The sequence below is a fragment of the Nannobrachium achirus genome (genome assembly GCF_963921795.1).
Source record: "Nannobrachium achirus genome assembly, chromosome: 5".
In the NCBI taxonomy this organism is placed as follows: Eukaryota; Metazoa; Chordata; class Actinopteri; order Myctophiformes; family Myctophidae; genus Nannobrachium; species Nannobrachium achirus.
In genome coordinates this window covers 12433715-12449111 of record NC_137814.1, presented here as the reverse complement: position 1 = coordinate 12449111, position 15397 = coordinate 12433715, and the positions used below count along the sequence as shown (strand labels likewise).

Here is a 15397-nt window from a genome sequence, read left to right as displayed (position 1 = left end):
AGAGCCCAGGATTACATAGGTAATTGGCACTGGGTGAAAAATGGGTTGCAAAATCGTGGGATAAAAATTATTAAAAAAAAGAAGCGTGTGTGCGTGCGCCCGCACATGCGTGTGCGTGTGCGTGCATGTACAGCATGTCAGTCGTATGTAGTCATACAGAATTGTCAACTACGATTTTCCACGATCATGACATTCTACGTGATGATTAATCGCCATAAACATAATTGCAATTAACAACAACAACATTTTGTTTTTGGCATTGAACATTGCCACTTGTAAATAAATAAAAAACACCTTTCTATTAGGCTTCATAAACACTTGTTTCACAGGGCAGATATGATAATGAACTTAAATATAAAAATAAATTATTGATATAGCTTTTTATTTTCAAAATGTAAAAAGAATGACTGGCGAAATTACTGGAAAACAAGCTCACAAGACACAACATGCTGCTTCGCACAGCGTTGTAATTCATGGGTTGTATTTGTAGTCCTAAACGGCCATCTTGAGGAGCAACACAGGTGTTTCAATTTGTCTGATTGGAATAGAACCAATTGCGACCGCCAAAAAAAACCTCCACCGGCTGTCCTCTGTCCGTCCGTCCGTCAGTCTGTCGGTCACTTCACACTTTTCCCCTACTCATATCTCCGCCACCGTTGGCCTGATCCATGCCAAACTTTGCACACACACACTCTATGGCTACCAAACCACAACCTCCACCCCTCATTTCTCACATGGCCCTCTTCTAGCGCCACCATGAGGCCGATTCTTGCAAGACACATTTTTGGGCACTGCTCCTACAGATTTTTCCCTGAAATCACGCAAAGTGGTATCTCTACAGTCATGTCATCAAAATGCATCTGTCCCATCTAGCGCCACCATCTGCCCGATTTTTGAAAAACACATTTTTGGACACTGCTCCTACAGATTTTGCCCTAAGATCACGCAAAGCGGTACACAGTATCTCTAAAGTCATGTCATCAACATGAATCTGTCCCTTTTCCCATATTCCCTCCTAATTGGCTACATGTACGATGTACCATTGCCTTCTAAAGTTTGTGTATGCGACCCGACGGTCGCTTATCTCCCGATTTAGGGAGTCTTACTTGTGTTCTATGACAATCAGAACACCTGTGTTGGTAGGCAGGGCAAAGCGTGTAAAAACCTGATTAAAGGGTGCACAGAACTTTTCTCAATTGATCCTTATGTATTTTTTCCTGTAGAATCCATTTCTGCAATATACATTTTGATATCGTGCATAATTAATGAGATAATTAGCATTTTTGACTAATTATGCTAATTATCTCATTAATTATGCACAATACAACAATATACTTTGCAGAAATGGATTCTACGGGAAGAATTACATAAAGATCAACTGAGAAAAGTTTGGTAAACCCCTTTATCAATTTTTGATTAATTCTTTCCCGTTCTTTCTGCCCATGGGTCAAATTATTTGTAACATGGGTGGAAATGACAGGACAAACCCTATTTAAAAAATGATAAAAGGGTTTACCAAACTTTTCTCTGTTGATTCTTATGTATTTTTTCCTGTAGAATCCATTTCTGCAATATACATTTTTGTATTGTGCATCATTAATGAGTTAATTAGCATATTTGAAGCATATTTGACATATGAGGGGAAATAACACAAAAAACCTATAACAATTTGATAAAAGGGTTTAACAAACTTTTCTCAGTTGATCCTTATGTATTTTTTCCTGTAGAATCCATTTCTGCAATATACATTTTTGTATTGTGTATCGTTAATGAGTTAATTAGCATATTTGACATATGAGCGGAAATAACAGGAAAAACCTATAACAAATTGATAAAAGGCTTTAACAAACTTTTCTCAGTTGATCCTTATGTATTTTTTCCTGTACAATCCATTTCTGCTATGTACATTTTTGTATTGTGCATATTTAAGGAGATAATTTGCATATTTGACACATGGGCTTTAATAATTGTATAATAAATATGCGTATGGATAATTTGGCTGTAGGCAGACAAAATTATGCAATTAGGCCACAGAATATTTATATTTGACCAAAATGAATCTATTTTTATATCCCTAGTGGAGGACCCCCGCCACTGCAGCGCACATAAAATGCTGTAACTCGGGCTAGGAGCGACCGGGAGAGCCGGGGCCAGTACCCACGCGTCCGCCTCGGCGGCGCGGAGACAGCCCTGCATAGAGCCCTGACCGCTGCCACTGCAGCCCCCTAAAAAGCCCATAACTCAGCCCCCCAGCGACTGGGGTGACCTGACGGTCCAAACTGGGACAAGAACATTGTCTGTCTGTTGCCAGTCTTGTCCCAGTTTGGTTCACTTGCAAACAGTTTCCACCAAGCCTGAGCAGAAAACCTCCCAGGAAATCAAAGTGCAGGGAGGAAGCTGATGATGAGAGCAACGATGAGAGCCTGGAAAGTCAAAGAAGGAAACCAAAGAGTCAACCTGCTAAAAAGAGGCGGAAAATAAAAGATGCTACATCCTCTGAAAATGAATCTATATGTACTTCAGAAATGCCTTCTTCCACATCAGAGTCTGACACTGAGTTTGTAATCAGCAGTGATCCAGATGCATCAGATAGAGAGAGTGAATACTCAGATGACTTTTAACCAGTAAGACTCCCTAATCGGGAGATAAGCGACCGTCAGGTCACCCCGGTCGCTGGGGCTGAGTTACAGGCTTTTTTAGCGGGTTGCAGTGGCGGTGGTCTGCCTCTAGGTGGTGCTCTACGCAGGGCTGTCTCCGCACCGCCGAGGCGGATGCGTGGGTACCGGCCCCGGCTCTCCCGGTCGCTCCTAGCCCGAGTTACAGCATTTAATGTTCTCTGCAGTGGCGGGGGTCCTCCACTAGGGATATAAAAATAGATTCATTTTGATCAAATGTAAATATTCAGTGGCCTAATGGCATAATTTTGTCTGCCTACAGCCAAATTATCCATACGCATATTTATTATACAATTATTAAAGCCCATGTGTCAAATATGCAAATTAGCTCATTAAATATGCACAATACAAAAATGTACATATAGCAGAAATGGATTGTACAGGAAAAAATACATAAGGATCAACTGAGAAAAGTTTGTTAAAGCCTTTTATCAAATTGTTATAGGTTTTTCCTGTTATTTCCCCTCATATGTCAAATATGCTAATTAACTCATTAACGATACACAATACAAAAATGTATATTGCAGAAATGGATTGTACAGGAAAAAATACATAAGGATCAACTGAGAAAAGTTTGTTAAACCCTTTTATCAAATTGTTACAGGTTTTTCCTGTTATTTCCCCTCATATGTCAAATATGCTTCAAATATGCTAATTAACTCATTAATGATGCACAATACAAAAATGTATATTGCAGAAATGGATTCTACAGGATAAAATACATAAGAATCAACAGAGAAAAGTTTGGTAAACCCTTTTATCATTTTTTAAATAGGGTTTGTCCTGTCATTTCCACCCATGTTACAAATAATTTGACACATGGGCAGAAAGAACGGGAAAGAATTCATCAAAAATTGATAAAGGGGTTTAACAAACTTTTCTCAGTTGATCTTTATGTAATTCTTCCCGTAGAATCCATTTCTGCAAAGTATATTGTTGTATTGTGCATAATTAATGAGATAATTAGCATAATTAGTCAAAAATGCTAATTATCTCATTAATTATGCGCGATATAAAAATGTATATTGCAGAAATGGATTCTACAGGAAAAAATACATAAGAATCAATCGAGAAAAGTTTGGTGCACCCTTTAATCAGGTTTTTACACGCTTTGCCCTGCCTATGGGCCTCAACATGGCCGGTGTAAGGCTACAAATGCAACCCATGAATAAGCTTGTACTGTATATGTGCTATTTCCGCATTTGTTATGTTTTGGAGAAAAATAAATCAACATGGAAACTATAAGGACGATTAGGCCAATGCACTAATAATTGGGATTATCTAAAATAATTGTGTATAGGCCATTGGTTCTGCACTATTATTGTGACAGGCCTAGTGCGACAACAGAATCCTCAAATCCATCACGGTCATAACCACCTGTACCAACATGTTTGGTTTAGGTTTCCCCTCAACTGAGTTATGGGCTGAGGGCAACAGGAGCACAGATGGACACTGTTGATCTCCTTAGGAAGGTCGATGAGAACGGGCCATTACCACACACACACACACACACACACACACACACACACACACACACACACACACACACACACACACACACACACACACACACACACACACACACACACACACGCGCGCGCACACGCGCGCACATGCACACGTTTGTGAAGACTGAAGACATCAACATTTCAGGACAGCAGTTTTATGAACAATGTTCTTTACAAATTTCTTTACCGTAACCTAAAGCCAGAAAATTGCAAATTTACAAGCAAATCACGTTGTGAGCTATGCATGAAACTGGCATGCAACTACAGTAAGTATATAAATCATGTTTAACTCTAATTCCAGCCCCTAAAGATAACCTCTAAATGTCTAACCCCAACGTGAATCTTTTTCTAACTGTAAAAGTATCTAAAAATATGTGACCACAAATCAACCATCTCTCTTGTGAGGACCAGGACAACAACACAACAACGTCTATTTCTCATATTCTATGACATTTGGTCCTCACAAGTATAGTACACACACACACACGGCCGCGCGCACACACGCACTCACACACACACACACACAGGTCTGAGCAACCTCCTGCTCGCTGGACCGTGATTGGCTGTCTGCACCTGCATGGTGCCCTTTTGGTGAAGTGATCCATCAGTGGTGGAACTAAGTACATTTACTATACTGTACTTAAGTACATATTTTGAAAATCTGTACTTTACCTGACTAACCTGAGTTATTAGTAGTTTTTGAATACTTTTGACTTCTACCCCACTAAGCCAAATATTGTACTCTGAATTGGCATCCAGGGAGTGCGCTTACAAAGTTTGAAACTGATTGGTGGAGTTATAGGTAAAACCACGAATCGGCCTGTTATAGCACCACCATGAGGCTGATTTAAAAAAAAAATTAAGTGGCATTTCTTCCTCGGCCTAGTGGGAACGTGTGTGCGCGATTTCATGTTAATTGCACTTGGCGTTTGTGATTTGAGGCATTTTGTCCAAAATGGACCAATCTTACAAACTTTGAAAGCCATTCTCAGCCAATCAGGATGGAATATGCACAATCATAAAGATCTGTGTCGATCTCATGACTGTAGAGATACTGTCTACCGATTTGCGTGATATTTGGACAAAATCTGTAGGAGTAGTGTACAGAAATGTGTTTTGCAAACATCGGCCTCATGGTGGCGCTAGAACAGGGCCATTTGAAAAATGTGGGGAAGAGGTTCTGAATTGGCATCCAGGGAGTGTGTGTGCTCATTTTGGCAGCGACCGGGCCAACGGCGCCAGGGATTAGTTGGTTACAAACTCGGAGGACGGACGGACGGACGGACGGACAGGGGCGAAAACATACTCTCCCCCTGCCTTCGGCTGGTGGAGACAATAAAAGTGCGGTGTGACCGTGCCCTTACTTATTTTGTCTCTGTCGGGTGGAAATACTGCCTCCCCCTGGCCAGCTGGGGCGCGTGATGGAGGGGAAAGGAACTGGTTGGAATAACATGTTATGTACCTACTACGCGCTACGTCCAGCCATGCAGGGAAACTCACCCCTGTCAGGTGAAAAGAGGCAACTTAAGACTCCTCATGCATAGAAGGAAGCATGAGGTCTGTCCGTTGCTCTCCCCAGGTTGGCAGAGGGAGCGCACAGGATTACATTAGACAATTGACACCGGGTGAAAAATGGGTTATAAAAATAATAGTATAAAAATGTGTAAGATAAAAAAGAAAAGAAAAGTGGGTTTCTGCCCGACAGCAACGATTTACGAATTTGACTGAGAGACTTTCACTTGTAGTTGAGTAATACTTGCCCTGGAGTATCTATACTTCCACTCAAGTTACTGCAGGGTTGAGTACTTTGTGTCTTTGTCCACCGCTGCTTATGACCTGCTAACCCTGCATAGTGTAGCCTGCTATCAGTGGTGTAAAGTAGCCTACTGTGAGTACATTTACTCAAGTAGACTACCTTAAGTACTTTAGAGGTATTTTTTAATTATTTGTTTTGGGGCTTTTTATGCCTTTATTGGATAGGACAGTAGGGAGAGATGGGGAGTGACATGCGGCAAAGGTCGTCCTGATCGGGAATCGAACCGGCAAAGCCACCAGGCATCCATGCCATTGTGGCAATTCCTTAAGAGGTACCAGCAGTAGGCCAGTGGGTGCAACCTTTAGAGGTACTTTTACTTTAAAGGCGAGAACCACCCTTTTTCAACATTGAACTATGTTATTAATATACCTTGGAGTTGTTGTGTGGAACTGGAGGATTGATTGTGGGTTTGGCTTGCAAAGTACACTTTGATAACATCATCATAGTGTACTTTGCAAATCCACTACAATTATTTGAAAACTGGTTACTACTAGATCTGTTTTCAAAAGAGTTTAATGCATTTTATACATTTGAAAACTTGTGAAATGGGACATTCTGCACAATGAGTACTTTCTACTTTTGGTACATTTTGATGCCAATACCTTTGTACTTTTACTCAAGTAAAATGTTAAATCTGGACTTATTTCTATATTGCAGTATTGATACTTTTATTTAAAGGGGAAGACCACCCATTTTCAATATTGAACTATGTCATTAATATACCTTAGAGGAGTTGTGTGGAAATTGAAAACAAAATTCCCCCTCTTCTGTGTTGCCTAGAACTGGAGGATTGATTTTGGGGTTTGTATTGCAAATTACAACTTGATGACATCACACATTGTACTTTACAATACAAACCCCAAAATCAATCCTCCAGTTCTAGGCAACACAGAAGAGGGGGAACTTTTTTTTAATTTCCACACAACTCCTCTAAGGTATATTAATTACATAGTTCAATATTGAAAATGGGTGGTCTTCCCCTTTAAGTAAGAATTAAGAAATGGGCTTACTTTTTTCCACCACTGCCTGCTATGTCTTATCACCCATACAGTTAGGTGATAGTAGGGCAGTAGTGTAGGTGGAGAGATGGACACTAGTACTGCTTTCCATAGAGAACTACAGCAACGTGGTGCTGAGCTGCAGTCTTTGTTAATGATTGACCCGGCCTCTCTTAACGCTACAGCACTCGCAGCAGGGTTGCTATGCAGCTGCAGATGGAATAGCTTGGTAACCACAGCTCCACCGGGATTATATCGGCTTTACAGAGACCCCGACCGTCCGACAGGTATTACAGGTAGGACAGAAGGATTATAATGAATGTACAATACATAATAATGTTTTCCTAGGCTGTACACTGCAGGGGTCTTCAACGTTTTCTTCAGGCCAAGGACCCCTTAGCTGATGGAGAGATGAAGCAGGGACCCCCCCACTACATATTGTACTGTATAAAACTGTGTTGCAGATTCAACTTTTTCCTAGTATTCATAGATAGCTTCATAGACTTGTTTGACAGCGCTGTCAAGAGTTGTGTTGGATTCATGTTAATGTCTATTTTTCAGACATTTAACCACTTAAACTCTGTACTTGGTCTGTTCTTTTTGTCCCTCTACGCCAAACCTCTTTGCCGTAAATAGCTGATCTACAAGCCGTAGATTGGCTAAAGTTCTCCTCAGAATAGGGATGCAAGGGCTTAAGTGGTTAATGGGGAAAAAAAAGAAAAGAATCCTATCACACAAAGATTTGGCAGCCCCCCTGTAGTAACTCTGAGCGGACCCCCTAGGGGTCTTGGACACCCTGTTGAAGACCCCTGCTGTACAGGTAAAAAAATACATGTGTAATTAATATATAACACATGACAGTACACTGTAATGTACTGTAAGCGACACAGCTGCAGCCAATTAAATTAATAATGAGGTTTGCTCAATTTCCAGTATGTTTGCCAATGTGCAGGCATAGAAACGATTAACAGTACTGTCAAATGCACGGTACAGAGGTATAAATGTTTGCTTTAAAACATTTATATATTCAAGGACCCCCTAATTGATGTGTATTGATTCTATATTATTTTCTCAAGGTTTGTGTACAGTATAGGTCTACTATAGACGGGTTTCTTGTTTACAAACATTGAGACTAAATGCACAGCTGACTGTATCATGTAATCAATTCCGTCCAATCCCCAAACCTGTTGTTTTGGGGAGCGTTGGTTTCATTGGCTAATTTTGGTACGTACCCTGTGCACGCATCTAGTTCTTATCAGTGTAACGTGGACCAGAAACCCGTCTATATAGGGTTAAAGTGGTTAAACTGATTTGGCTGGGAACCCCCCATAAACCCCTCTGGACCCCACTTTGAGAACCACTGGCTGAATGTTAGTATAAGGTCAGCCTCATGCATTCTGCATTTTTAAACCTGAACTGGGGGAATAAACCCTACAAAATTAGCTTAGGGTTTCATGCCCTTTTGACTCTGAGCTGTCCATTTGGTGACATACTGTATGTGTGTAGCCTACTCTCAGCATTACAAATTAGCACAGAGGATTTTAACTGTGTATTTAACGTGGCAGAAGGTAAATTCAAGATGAAGGAAAATCCATCATGTTTGCTCTGGTAAAACGCCGCATTTCCTCAAGATCGTGGTGATAAAACGGCTGATGGAAAAACAATGTAATTGAAATGCATACTCACATGTCGTCGCTGTCAGGCAGAAACCTCTACTATCCTTATTCTAACGTTTTGTTTTAATCACACTACAGCGTCACACAAAAAACATCAAAAAGAGTTGAAACTTTTCGAGCTTGTAGATCTGCTACTTTTGCTACTTTTGAATTTGAATCCCGAAAAGTAACAATATGCGGTGTCTTGTTTCCCAGTCTCTGTACCTGTGGCCAGTGGTGGAAAAAGTAATTGATTGTTTTACTTAAGTAAAAGTATCAATACGGCAATGTAGAAATACTCTTTTAGGGTGCAGGATTCTGGAAGTGACTGACAGGCGCGTCGCTGTCTTTGGGACAGAATGAGCTCTCTGCGATTTTAGTCAGCCATGCACCAAAAGAGTTTATCCGCTGGCGACCATATTTGACTGAGCATGACACTGGGGCAGTCATTTCGGAAGCCACTACTTTAGACCAGGGCTGAAATTACTTTTTTTTTTCTTTTTCTAAAATGTGATAAAGCCACAAAAGCATGTCATAAATATCAGGCTACATTTCACTTAAACGCCAGAGCTTAACTCTGCATGTAAATAAGACTTTTTTTTAATTAATGTGAGAGATCGGGACCTAATTCTGTTGGTCCTCCCAAATTTAGAACTTGAATATCTCAAAAGTAGTATTTCAGCATGGCATCATTCTATAAGCCATATCTTCAAAACTGTTGGGTCAATCTCCACAACCAATATATCATTCTGTAGCTATGGTTCCCAGCTTTCAAATGAAATGAAAAAATGAAAATGAAAAAAACAAAAAAAACAAATCAATGACTAGCCGTCAGCCGCGCTGGGACACATATTTTGGTGTGTGTGCACCAGGAAGGCACTAGCGTGGAGGGCCCTTAACGGTATGTCAAGAGTGTGGTGCTCGAATCTCCCCCGACACATAAAGCTGAGCTTATTCCACGCCACTGGAGTCTGTCCTCCTGTATGGCTGCGAAAGCTGGACCCTGACACCCACCCTGCAGAAGTCCCTGGATGGGTGCTACACCAGAATGCTACGAGCTGTTCTGAATGTGGACCAGAACATCCACATTACCAACAAGGACCTGTACAGGCAACTACCAAGGCTCAGCTAGAAGGTAGCAGCTAGGATGCCACTGCCACAGACATCGGGAGCTCCCGGCCAGCAGGCTGGTCCTGTGGGAACCAACACGCGGGCATCGATCGCGAGGACGTTCCGCGTTAACGTATGTGGACGTCCTGAAGAAGGATGCGGCAGCTGAAAGCTCTTCGGAGCTGGCCGGGTGTATGGAGAACCGGAACGATTGGAGACTCCGATGGAAGCTCGTCTGAGGACGACCGAGAGAGAGAGAGAGAGAGAGAGAGAGAGAGCACCCTTACGAGTAAAAGTCCGGAATTCAAAATGTACTTGAGTAAAAGCACGAAAGTGTTGGCATCAAAACGTACTTAAAGTACCAAAAGTAATAGTATAACATGTTTAAAAATAGCAGATCTACAAAGTCCGTTTGACCAATTATAGAGGGTTACCGGTACCGCTTACCGGATATGCAGCTCGGCAAATAAAAGGTGAATTGATCCCAGTGCATGACGGAGGATAATTTCACGATAAATGTAAATCTCCACGATTTGATTATGGTGATTGTTTTTTATCACGATAAACGATAATAACGATTATCGTCCCATTCCAGAAGATGGTTGGCCTGAGGAACCGCTCCACGTGGGCACCACTGCTCCTGAAGGCCTCCTGCATCAAGTCCTGTGCCAACGGCTGCTCCCTGGGCATCACCGCACACCTGACCTACGCCAACGCTGACACCGAGTCTGTAGAAGGCGAGTTATAGGGTTTACATTCACCACCTTCACCCATTAAGACCTGAGGCCTATTCTCTCCTGAATCTCAGTTTTCTGTCAAACGTAATATTGCTAATTGCCATATCAGTGGCTTACTCTCACTTATTTCATTATTAACATGTTTGGGGTCATTGTATCGTCTACTCAGGCTTTTGTGAACACCCAAGACAGTTTTTAAGTAGCTTCATTCAGTACTTGGATTCTTGATATTCATTTGATCAGACACGCCCCCTTCCTAAACAAACTCATTGTAATGTCAAACTCCATTTCATCAAAAACACCTGTCCTTGGTTCTGGTGACTGATATTTTCCTTCTAATGCAGCAACAGTTTTTTGAGTGGTGTTAAAACCCATTAAGTTTAACCATTATTTTATGCTTTAACTATTACAAAATAGCAGATTTACAAGCTTACAGCGCGGCACTGAGTGATTATTTGGTATTTATTAGTAGTAGGGTTAGGGTTAGGGTCTGCGGGACCGCGGGGACCTGGTGATACTCGGGACTTTGAAGAAATCCAGAGCGTCCGGGCACCAGGCACCAGGCGCACCGGCCGGCCCCGAGTACTGTAGCATTAGTTTTAGCACAGTACATAATTGGTTTATTAGTTTATTGTTTGTGGCACTGGGCACCAAGGGACAAGCCTCTCCCGGGCTTATGTGGGACAGGTGATTGGGTAAGGTTATGCACCTGGGTGGACAAAATGTTTTATATTTACCAGAGCCAGAGAATACCAGAGCTGTTTTGTACTGTCTATGTTCACGTGTTTGGATCAGTAAATCTGCAAACTATAAGTGAAGTAGTGGACAATGTGTTCTTTGCCTGTGTACGACAACAATACGCAAGGTGCATCAATGGTTTCTGTTGACTTGTGTGTGTGTGTGTGTGTGTGTGTGTGTGTGTGTGTGTGTGTGTGTGTGTGTGTGTGTGTGTGTTTGTGTTTGTGTGTGTGTGTGTGTGTGTGTGTGTGTGTGTGTGTGTGTGTGTGTGTGTGTGTGTGTGTGTGTGTGTATCAACTATATTGTATGCAACTATGTTCTGCCGTCTACTCTAAGTAATTGCCTGTTCTCCTATTGTTTGAATGCACTGGTAGTGTTATGTCCTTTTTACAAGGCGTCCTGGTACTTTTGTTCATGTGGCCATAAATAAACATTTTGTGTGTGTGTGTGTGTGTGTGTGTGTGTGTGTGTGTGTGTGTGTGTGTGTGTGTGTGTGTGTGTGTGTGTGTGTCTGTGTTTTCTTCAGGTGTGTTTGTGTACCCTCTGGGTGAGAAGGAGGTGGTGGTGGGCTTTGAGGCCATCATCGCGGGCAGGCTGGTGGGAGTAGAGATCCAGAGCCGAGGGAAGCTGGAGGACTGCTGCCTAGACTGCTGCCCAGGGTCGGGGCTCGACGGCCAGTGTGGGAGCAGCCGCGAGTGGGGCTGCTGCGGGAGCTCCAACCTAGACATGCAGTGCACAAACGGTGAGGGGAATAATAATGCTCTGTCTGCAAGAGCTTCTGCTTATGATGAGTGAGTTACACAAAAAGAATGAAAATGTAATCGAGTAAATCGATTAATACGATGAACTGTCGCACCCTCCATGCAGGGCACCTCATCTTAGACGAAGACCTAGAGAGAAGCACGTTCATGGTGGGAACGGGGCTGATCGGTCCCATGGACATCGTGTCGGTCGTCATCAGCACCACTCTGGAGCTGCCCACGCTGGAGAGTGGAGCGATCCACATCGTCTACCCCGCGCTGCTCACTCCCATCGTCACCGGACGCATGGCGCCGAGCAAGGCCGACAGCGGGAAGTCTGAGGAGACCGGGTGGGGCTGCACAGAAACCTCTTATCTCCATACAATTTACAATTTAGGCATTTAGTAGACGCTCTTAATCCAGAGCGATTTACAATAAGCAAGGTCATTCATCAATGCAATAAGCAAGGTAATATACATCAATACATCAACATCATATTCTCTCTGTTGTTTTTGTCCGTAGATCAACCAGTTGTTTCGGTGCCACGTCAGGCAAGCCGGTGCGGGCGCTGGGCTCTGAGCAGCAGTGTGTTCATGCCATCTTCACCAGCCCACCGGCCAACCTGGCACCCTATGAACTCAACTTCCAGCTGCTGGTCAGAGGAGCCTGCCTGCTGGCCGGTATGAACTGCCGTCTCAATGTTCTCAGGCACTAACTAAGCCTCGTTTATACCATTTTTGAGACCAACATCCCCACAGCTGATTTCACTGACAGAACTGCCCATACAAGGACATATGTGCATGTGTCGTGTTTAATACCACTAGCCCACTGTCCGTTCAAAGATATGAGCTCCGAAATGATGTGCAGTGTGTGGGTTATGGGGTGTGCACTGTGCACACAGTATATGAGGGATGGAAAGTAACTTTAACTGGTGCTTGCATGATAATATGTAGGAGCATCAATGTAAGAAATACCCGTTTCGTTTAATGGCTACAGAGATACTGTGTACCGATCTGCATGATTTTTGGACAACATCTGTAACAGGGCTTCACAGTTATGTCAGGTGTGTTCATATGCTAATGGTGATGCGATTTCAGATCAATTGCTCCAGCCACTGAGGAGAAACGCTGTGACAGACACTCACTCACTCACTCACTCACTCACTCACTCACTCATTCGGAAAATTATAGTATAGATGTGAAGTGAGCACCGCTCACTTCACACAGGTGCGATTTAAAATGTTCGCTTAATAACCAGAGCTGATCTTAAAGCTGTTCCCTCAGCCCTGAGGACTCTAGTAGCATACATGTAGGACCCAATAACATAGGATAGTATTAACATAGGCCCCTGGGAGTTGCATTTGTATTCGGATGAGCGGGCGAGGGAGCGTTTGTTTTCAGACAACCCGACAGAGGTCAAGTCAAGTTAAGTCAGGGACAGAATCGTGAAACCACGTCCCCCGTAACTCCCCCGAGAGAACACAGACGATAGAGCTGAGGCAAAAACGCTTGCTTTCATTATTCCTCCATTATCTAGTTTGTATAATATCTCATATGTTAGGCCTGGAGAGTCCCACTCATGCTCTGAGGGCGGATGCAGACCCCAGCGCCCAGAGCGCCTCTGCCACCTACATCACCCTGGCACAGGAGCACCCGTATGACCGACACATCGAGGTCATACTTCACCTGAGCGGTGAGTCACTCCAAAAGGTAGTACTAAGTAGGTGATTTTCTTTGGTTAAAATTGTGTTAAATAGATATATGTTCTGATAGTACGTATTGGATAAAATGTTTGTTCAGTAAACGGATGTCTCTCCAGTTCTTTATTAAACTGAAAAGACATTTTCAGGTCGGGAAAGCACTCATCTTATCCAATCAGGACAGAGACAGTCAGGATACAGATTAAACAGAAGTCGTAAGTGAAGACACAAAGAAATGAGCAGACAAAATTGGAACTGGAACATAATAAAAATGAAGCTAAATCTTTTCACTTGAATCACCTGAAAATGTATTTTCTGTTTATTAAAGAGCTGGGTGGAGACCTCTGTAACTGAACAAACACTCTAGCAATGATTAGGCTACTTTCAGAAAATATTGCTTAAACCTTTAAAAGAATATTCTTTCGTTTTAACCCAAAAATATCAGTAGCAATACCTCAATATTAAAACATGGGCGCTAACAATGAAAAGGCCCGTTTGTATATTGTTTTGCTGTTTTCCCAAAATGTGATTTGCCTTACAAACTTGACAGAAGCTCACAGCCCATTGGTTATCCTGGAGAGAGGCCGGCTCTCCTTCAGCCAATACGAACAGCAGATCTCTTCACGCCGTGATTTCATTCGCTGCGTCCGCAAAGACTGTGATCCAGAGAAAAAGGTTAGTGGATAAGTGGTGGGAATTGTCCTTTGTTTCAGTGACTTCAGACATTTTGAACCTGACTGAAATGATTATGCTGTAGATTCGCTCACCGTTCAGCGCTTCCGGTTCCCCCCTCCTCTTGTCCAATGGCAAAAGAGGAACGTCTCACTCTCCACTCAGCCAGTCAAAATGCTGCATTTGACTGAACCTCGATTCTTTTTAAGGATGTTACCGAAGTTACTGAATCACTTTAAACAAATCCATTGTGAACGTCACAACAAGTGGACCCCCATGTCTGTTGTTTTCTACCCCACGCAGCCCTGTATTTAAACATGACAACCTTTGTCTTATGCAGTATTGAATTAGTCTTGGGTCGTGCGCCCCCGCCGCCCCATATCTTTTCTGAGCAGGGGCCTCGCCTCTCACGCAAACGGACATGCATTGATCCCAAAACTCCCAAGTTCACACCTCGCCAACGCTTTAGTGTCACAATAGGGTGTTTTAAAGTTATACCATGTAACTTTTTTTATAAAACAAATCTTAAAATTGTCCTAACTGTTAAATCGCTAAAGTTTTGAACACCCACTCCGTTATTTTCAGCTTCTAAAGCCTTCTCTTTATATGTTTTCTATGATCCTGGCCGGGGTCCGTTTTTTGCGGAAAAATAGCGTCATCTGCATCATCTGTATACGTTGGCCAATCACATCGCGGATCATACACACATGATACACTACCGGCCAATCACAGCTTATCTGCCATGGTCTTCAGGAAGTAGCCTCGCTCAGCTACAGTGTTTACCATGGTGAAGGATTCTTAACCTCTTAATCCCCAAATCCTGGCCAGAAAATTACGTTCTACCATGCGTTCTACCCCTCCACGGATTTGTATCGGTCGCGGTGGTTTGCGGCGCCGCTCCGGTGGTCCGCGGCGGTGGTCCGCGGCGACTCCGGGCGAAAAACGGCCGAAAAAAGCAATACCGCTACTGACCACTAGTTTAGCAACTTACACAGTATAGCTTTAACAAAGAAACAAGCCTATATGCATATCAATAGACCTGTATAGTA

At 42.8% G+C, this 15397-nt stretch overlaps 1 protein-coding gene across 1 annotated transcript in view; it reads left to right on the top strand.

Moving 5' to 3' along the window:
- Positions 1-10360: 10360 nt before the first annotated feature.
- vwa5b2 (von Willebrand factor A domain containing 5B2) overlaps positions 10361-15397 on the top strand; it is a gene marked incomplete at both ends in the record, with an annotated part of 28661 nt that continues 23624 nt past the window's right edge. The window contains 6 exons of the mRNA XM_080725536.1: positions 10361-10499; positions 11764-11979; positions 12105-12327; positions 12500-12657; positions 13538-13669; positions 14227-14351. Coding sequence (XP_080581662.1) covers positions 10361-10499; positions 11764-11979; positions 12105-12327; positions 12500-12657; positions 13538-13669; positions 14227-14351 — 993 coding nt within the window. The remainder of the gene's footprint in view (positions 10500-11763; positions 11980-12104; positions 12328-12499; positions 12658-13537; positions 13670-14226; positions 14352-15397) is intronic.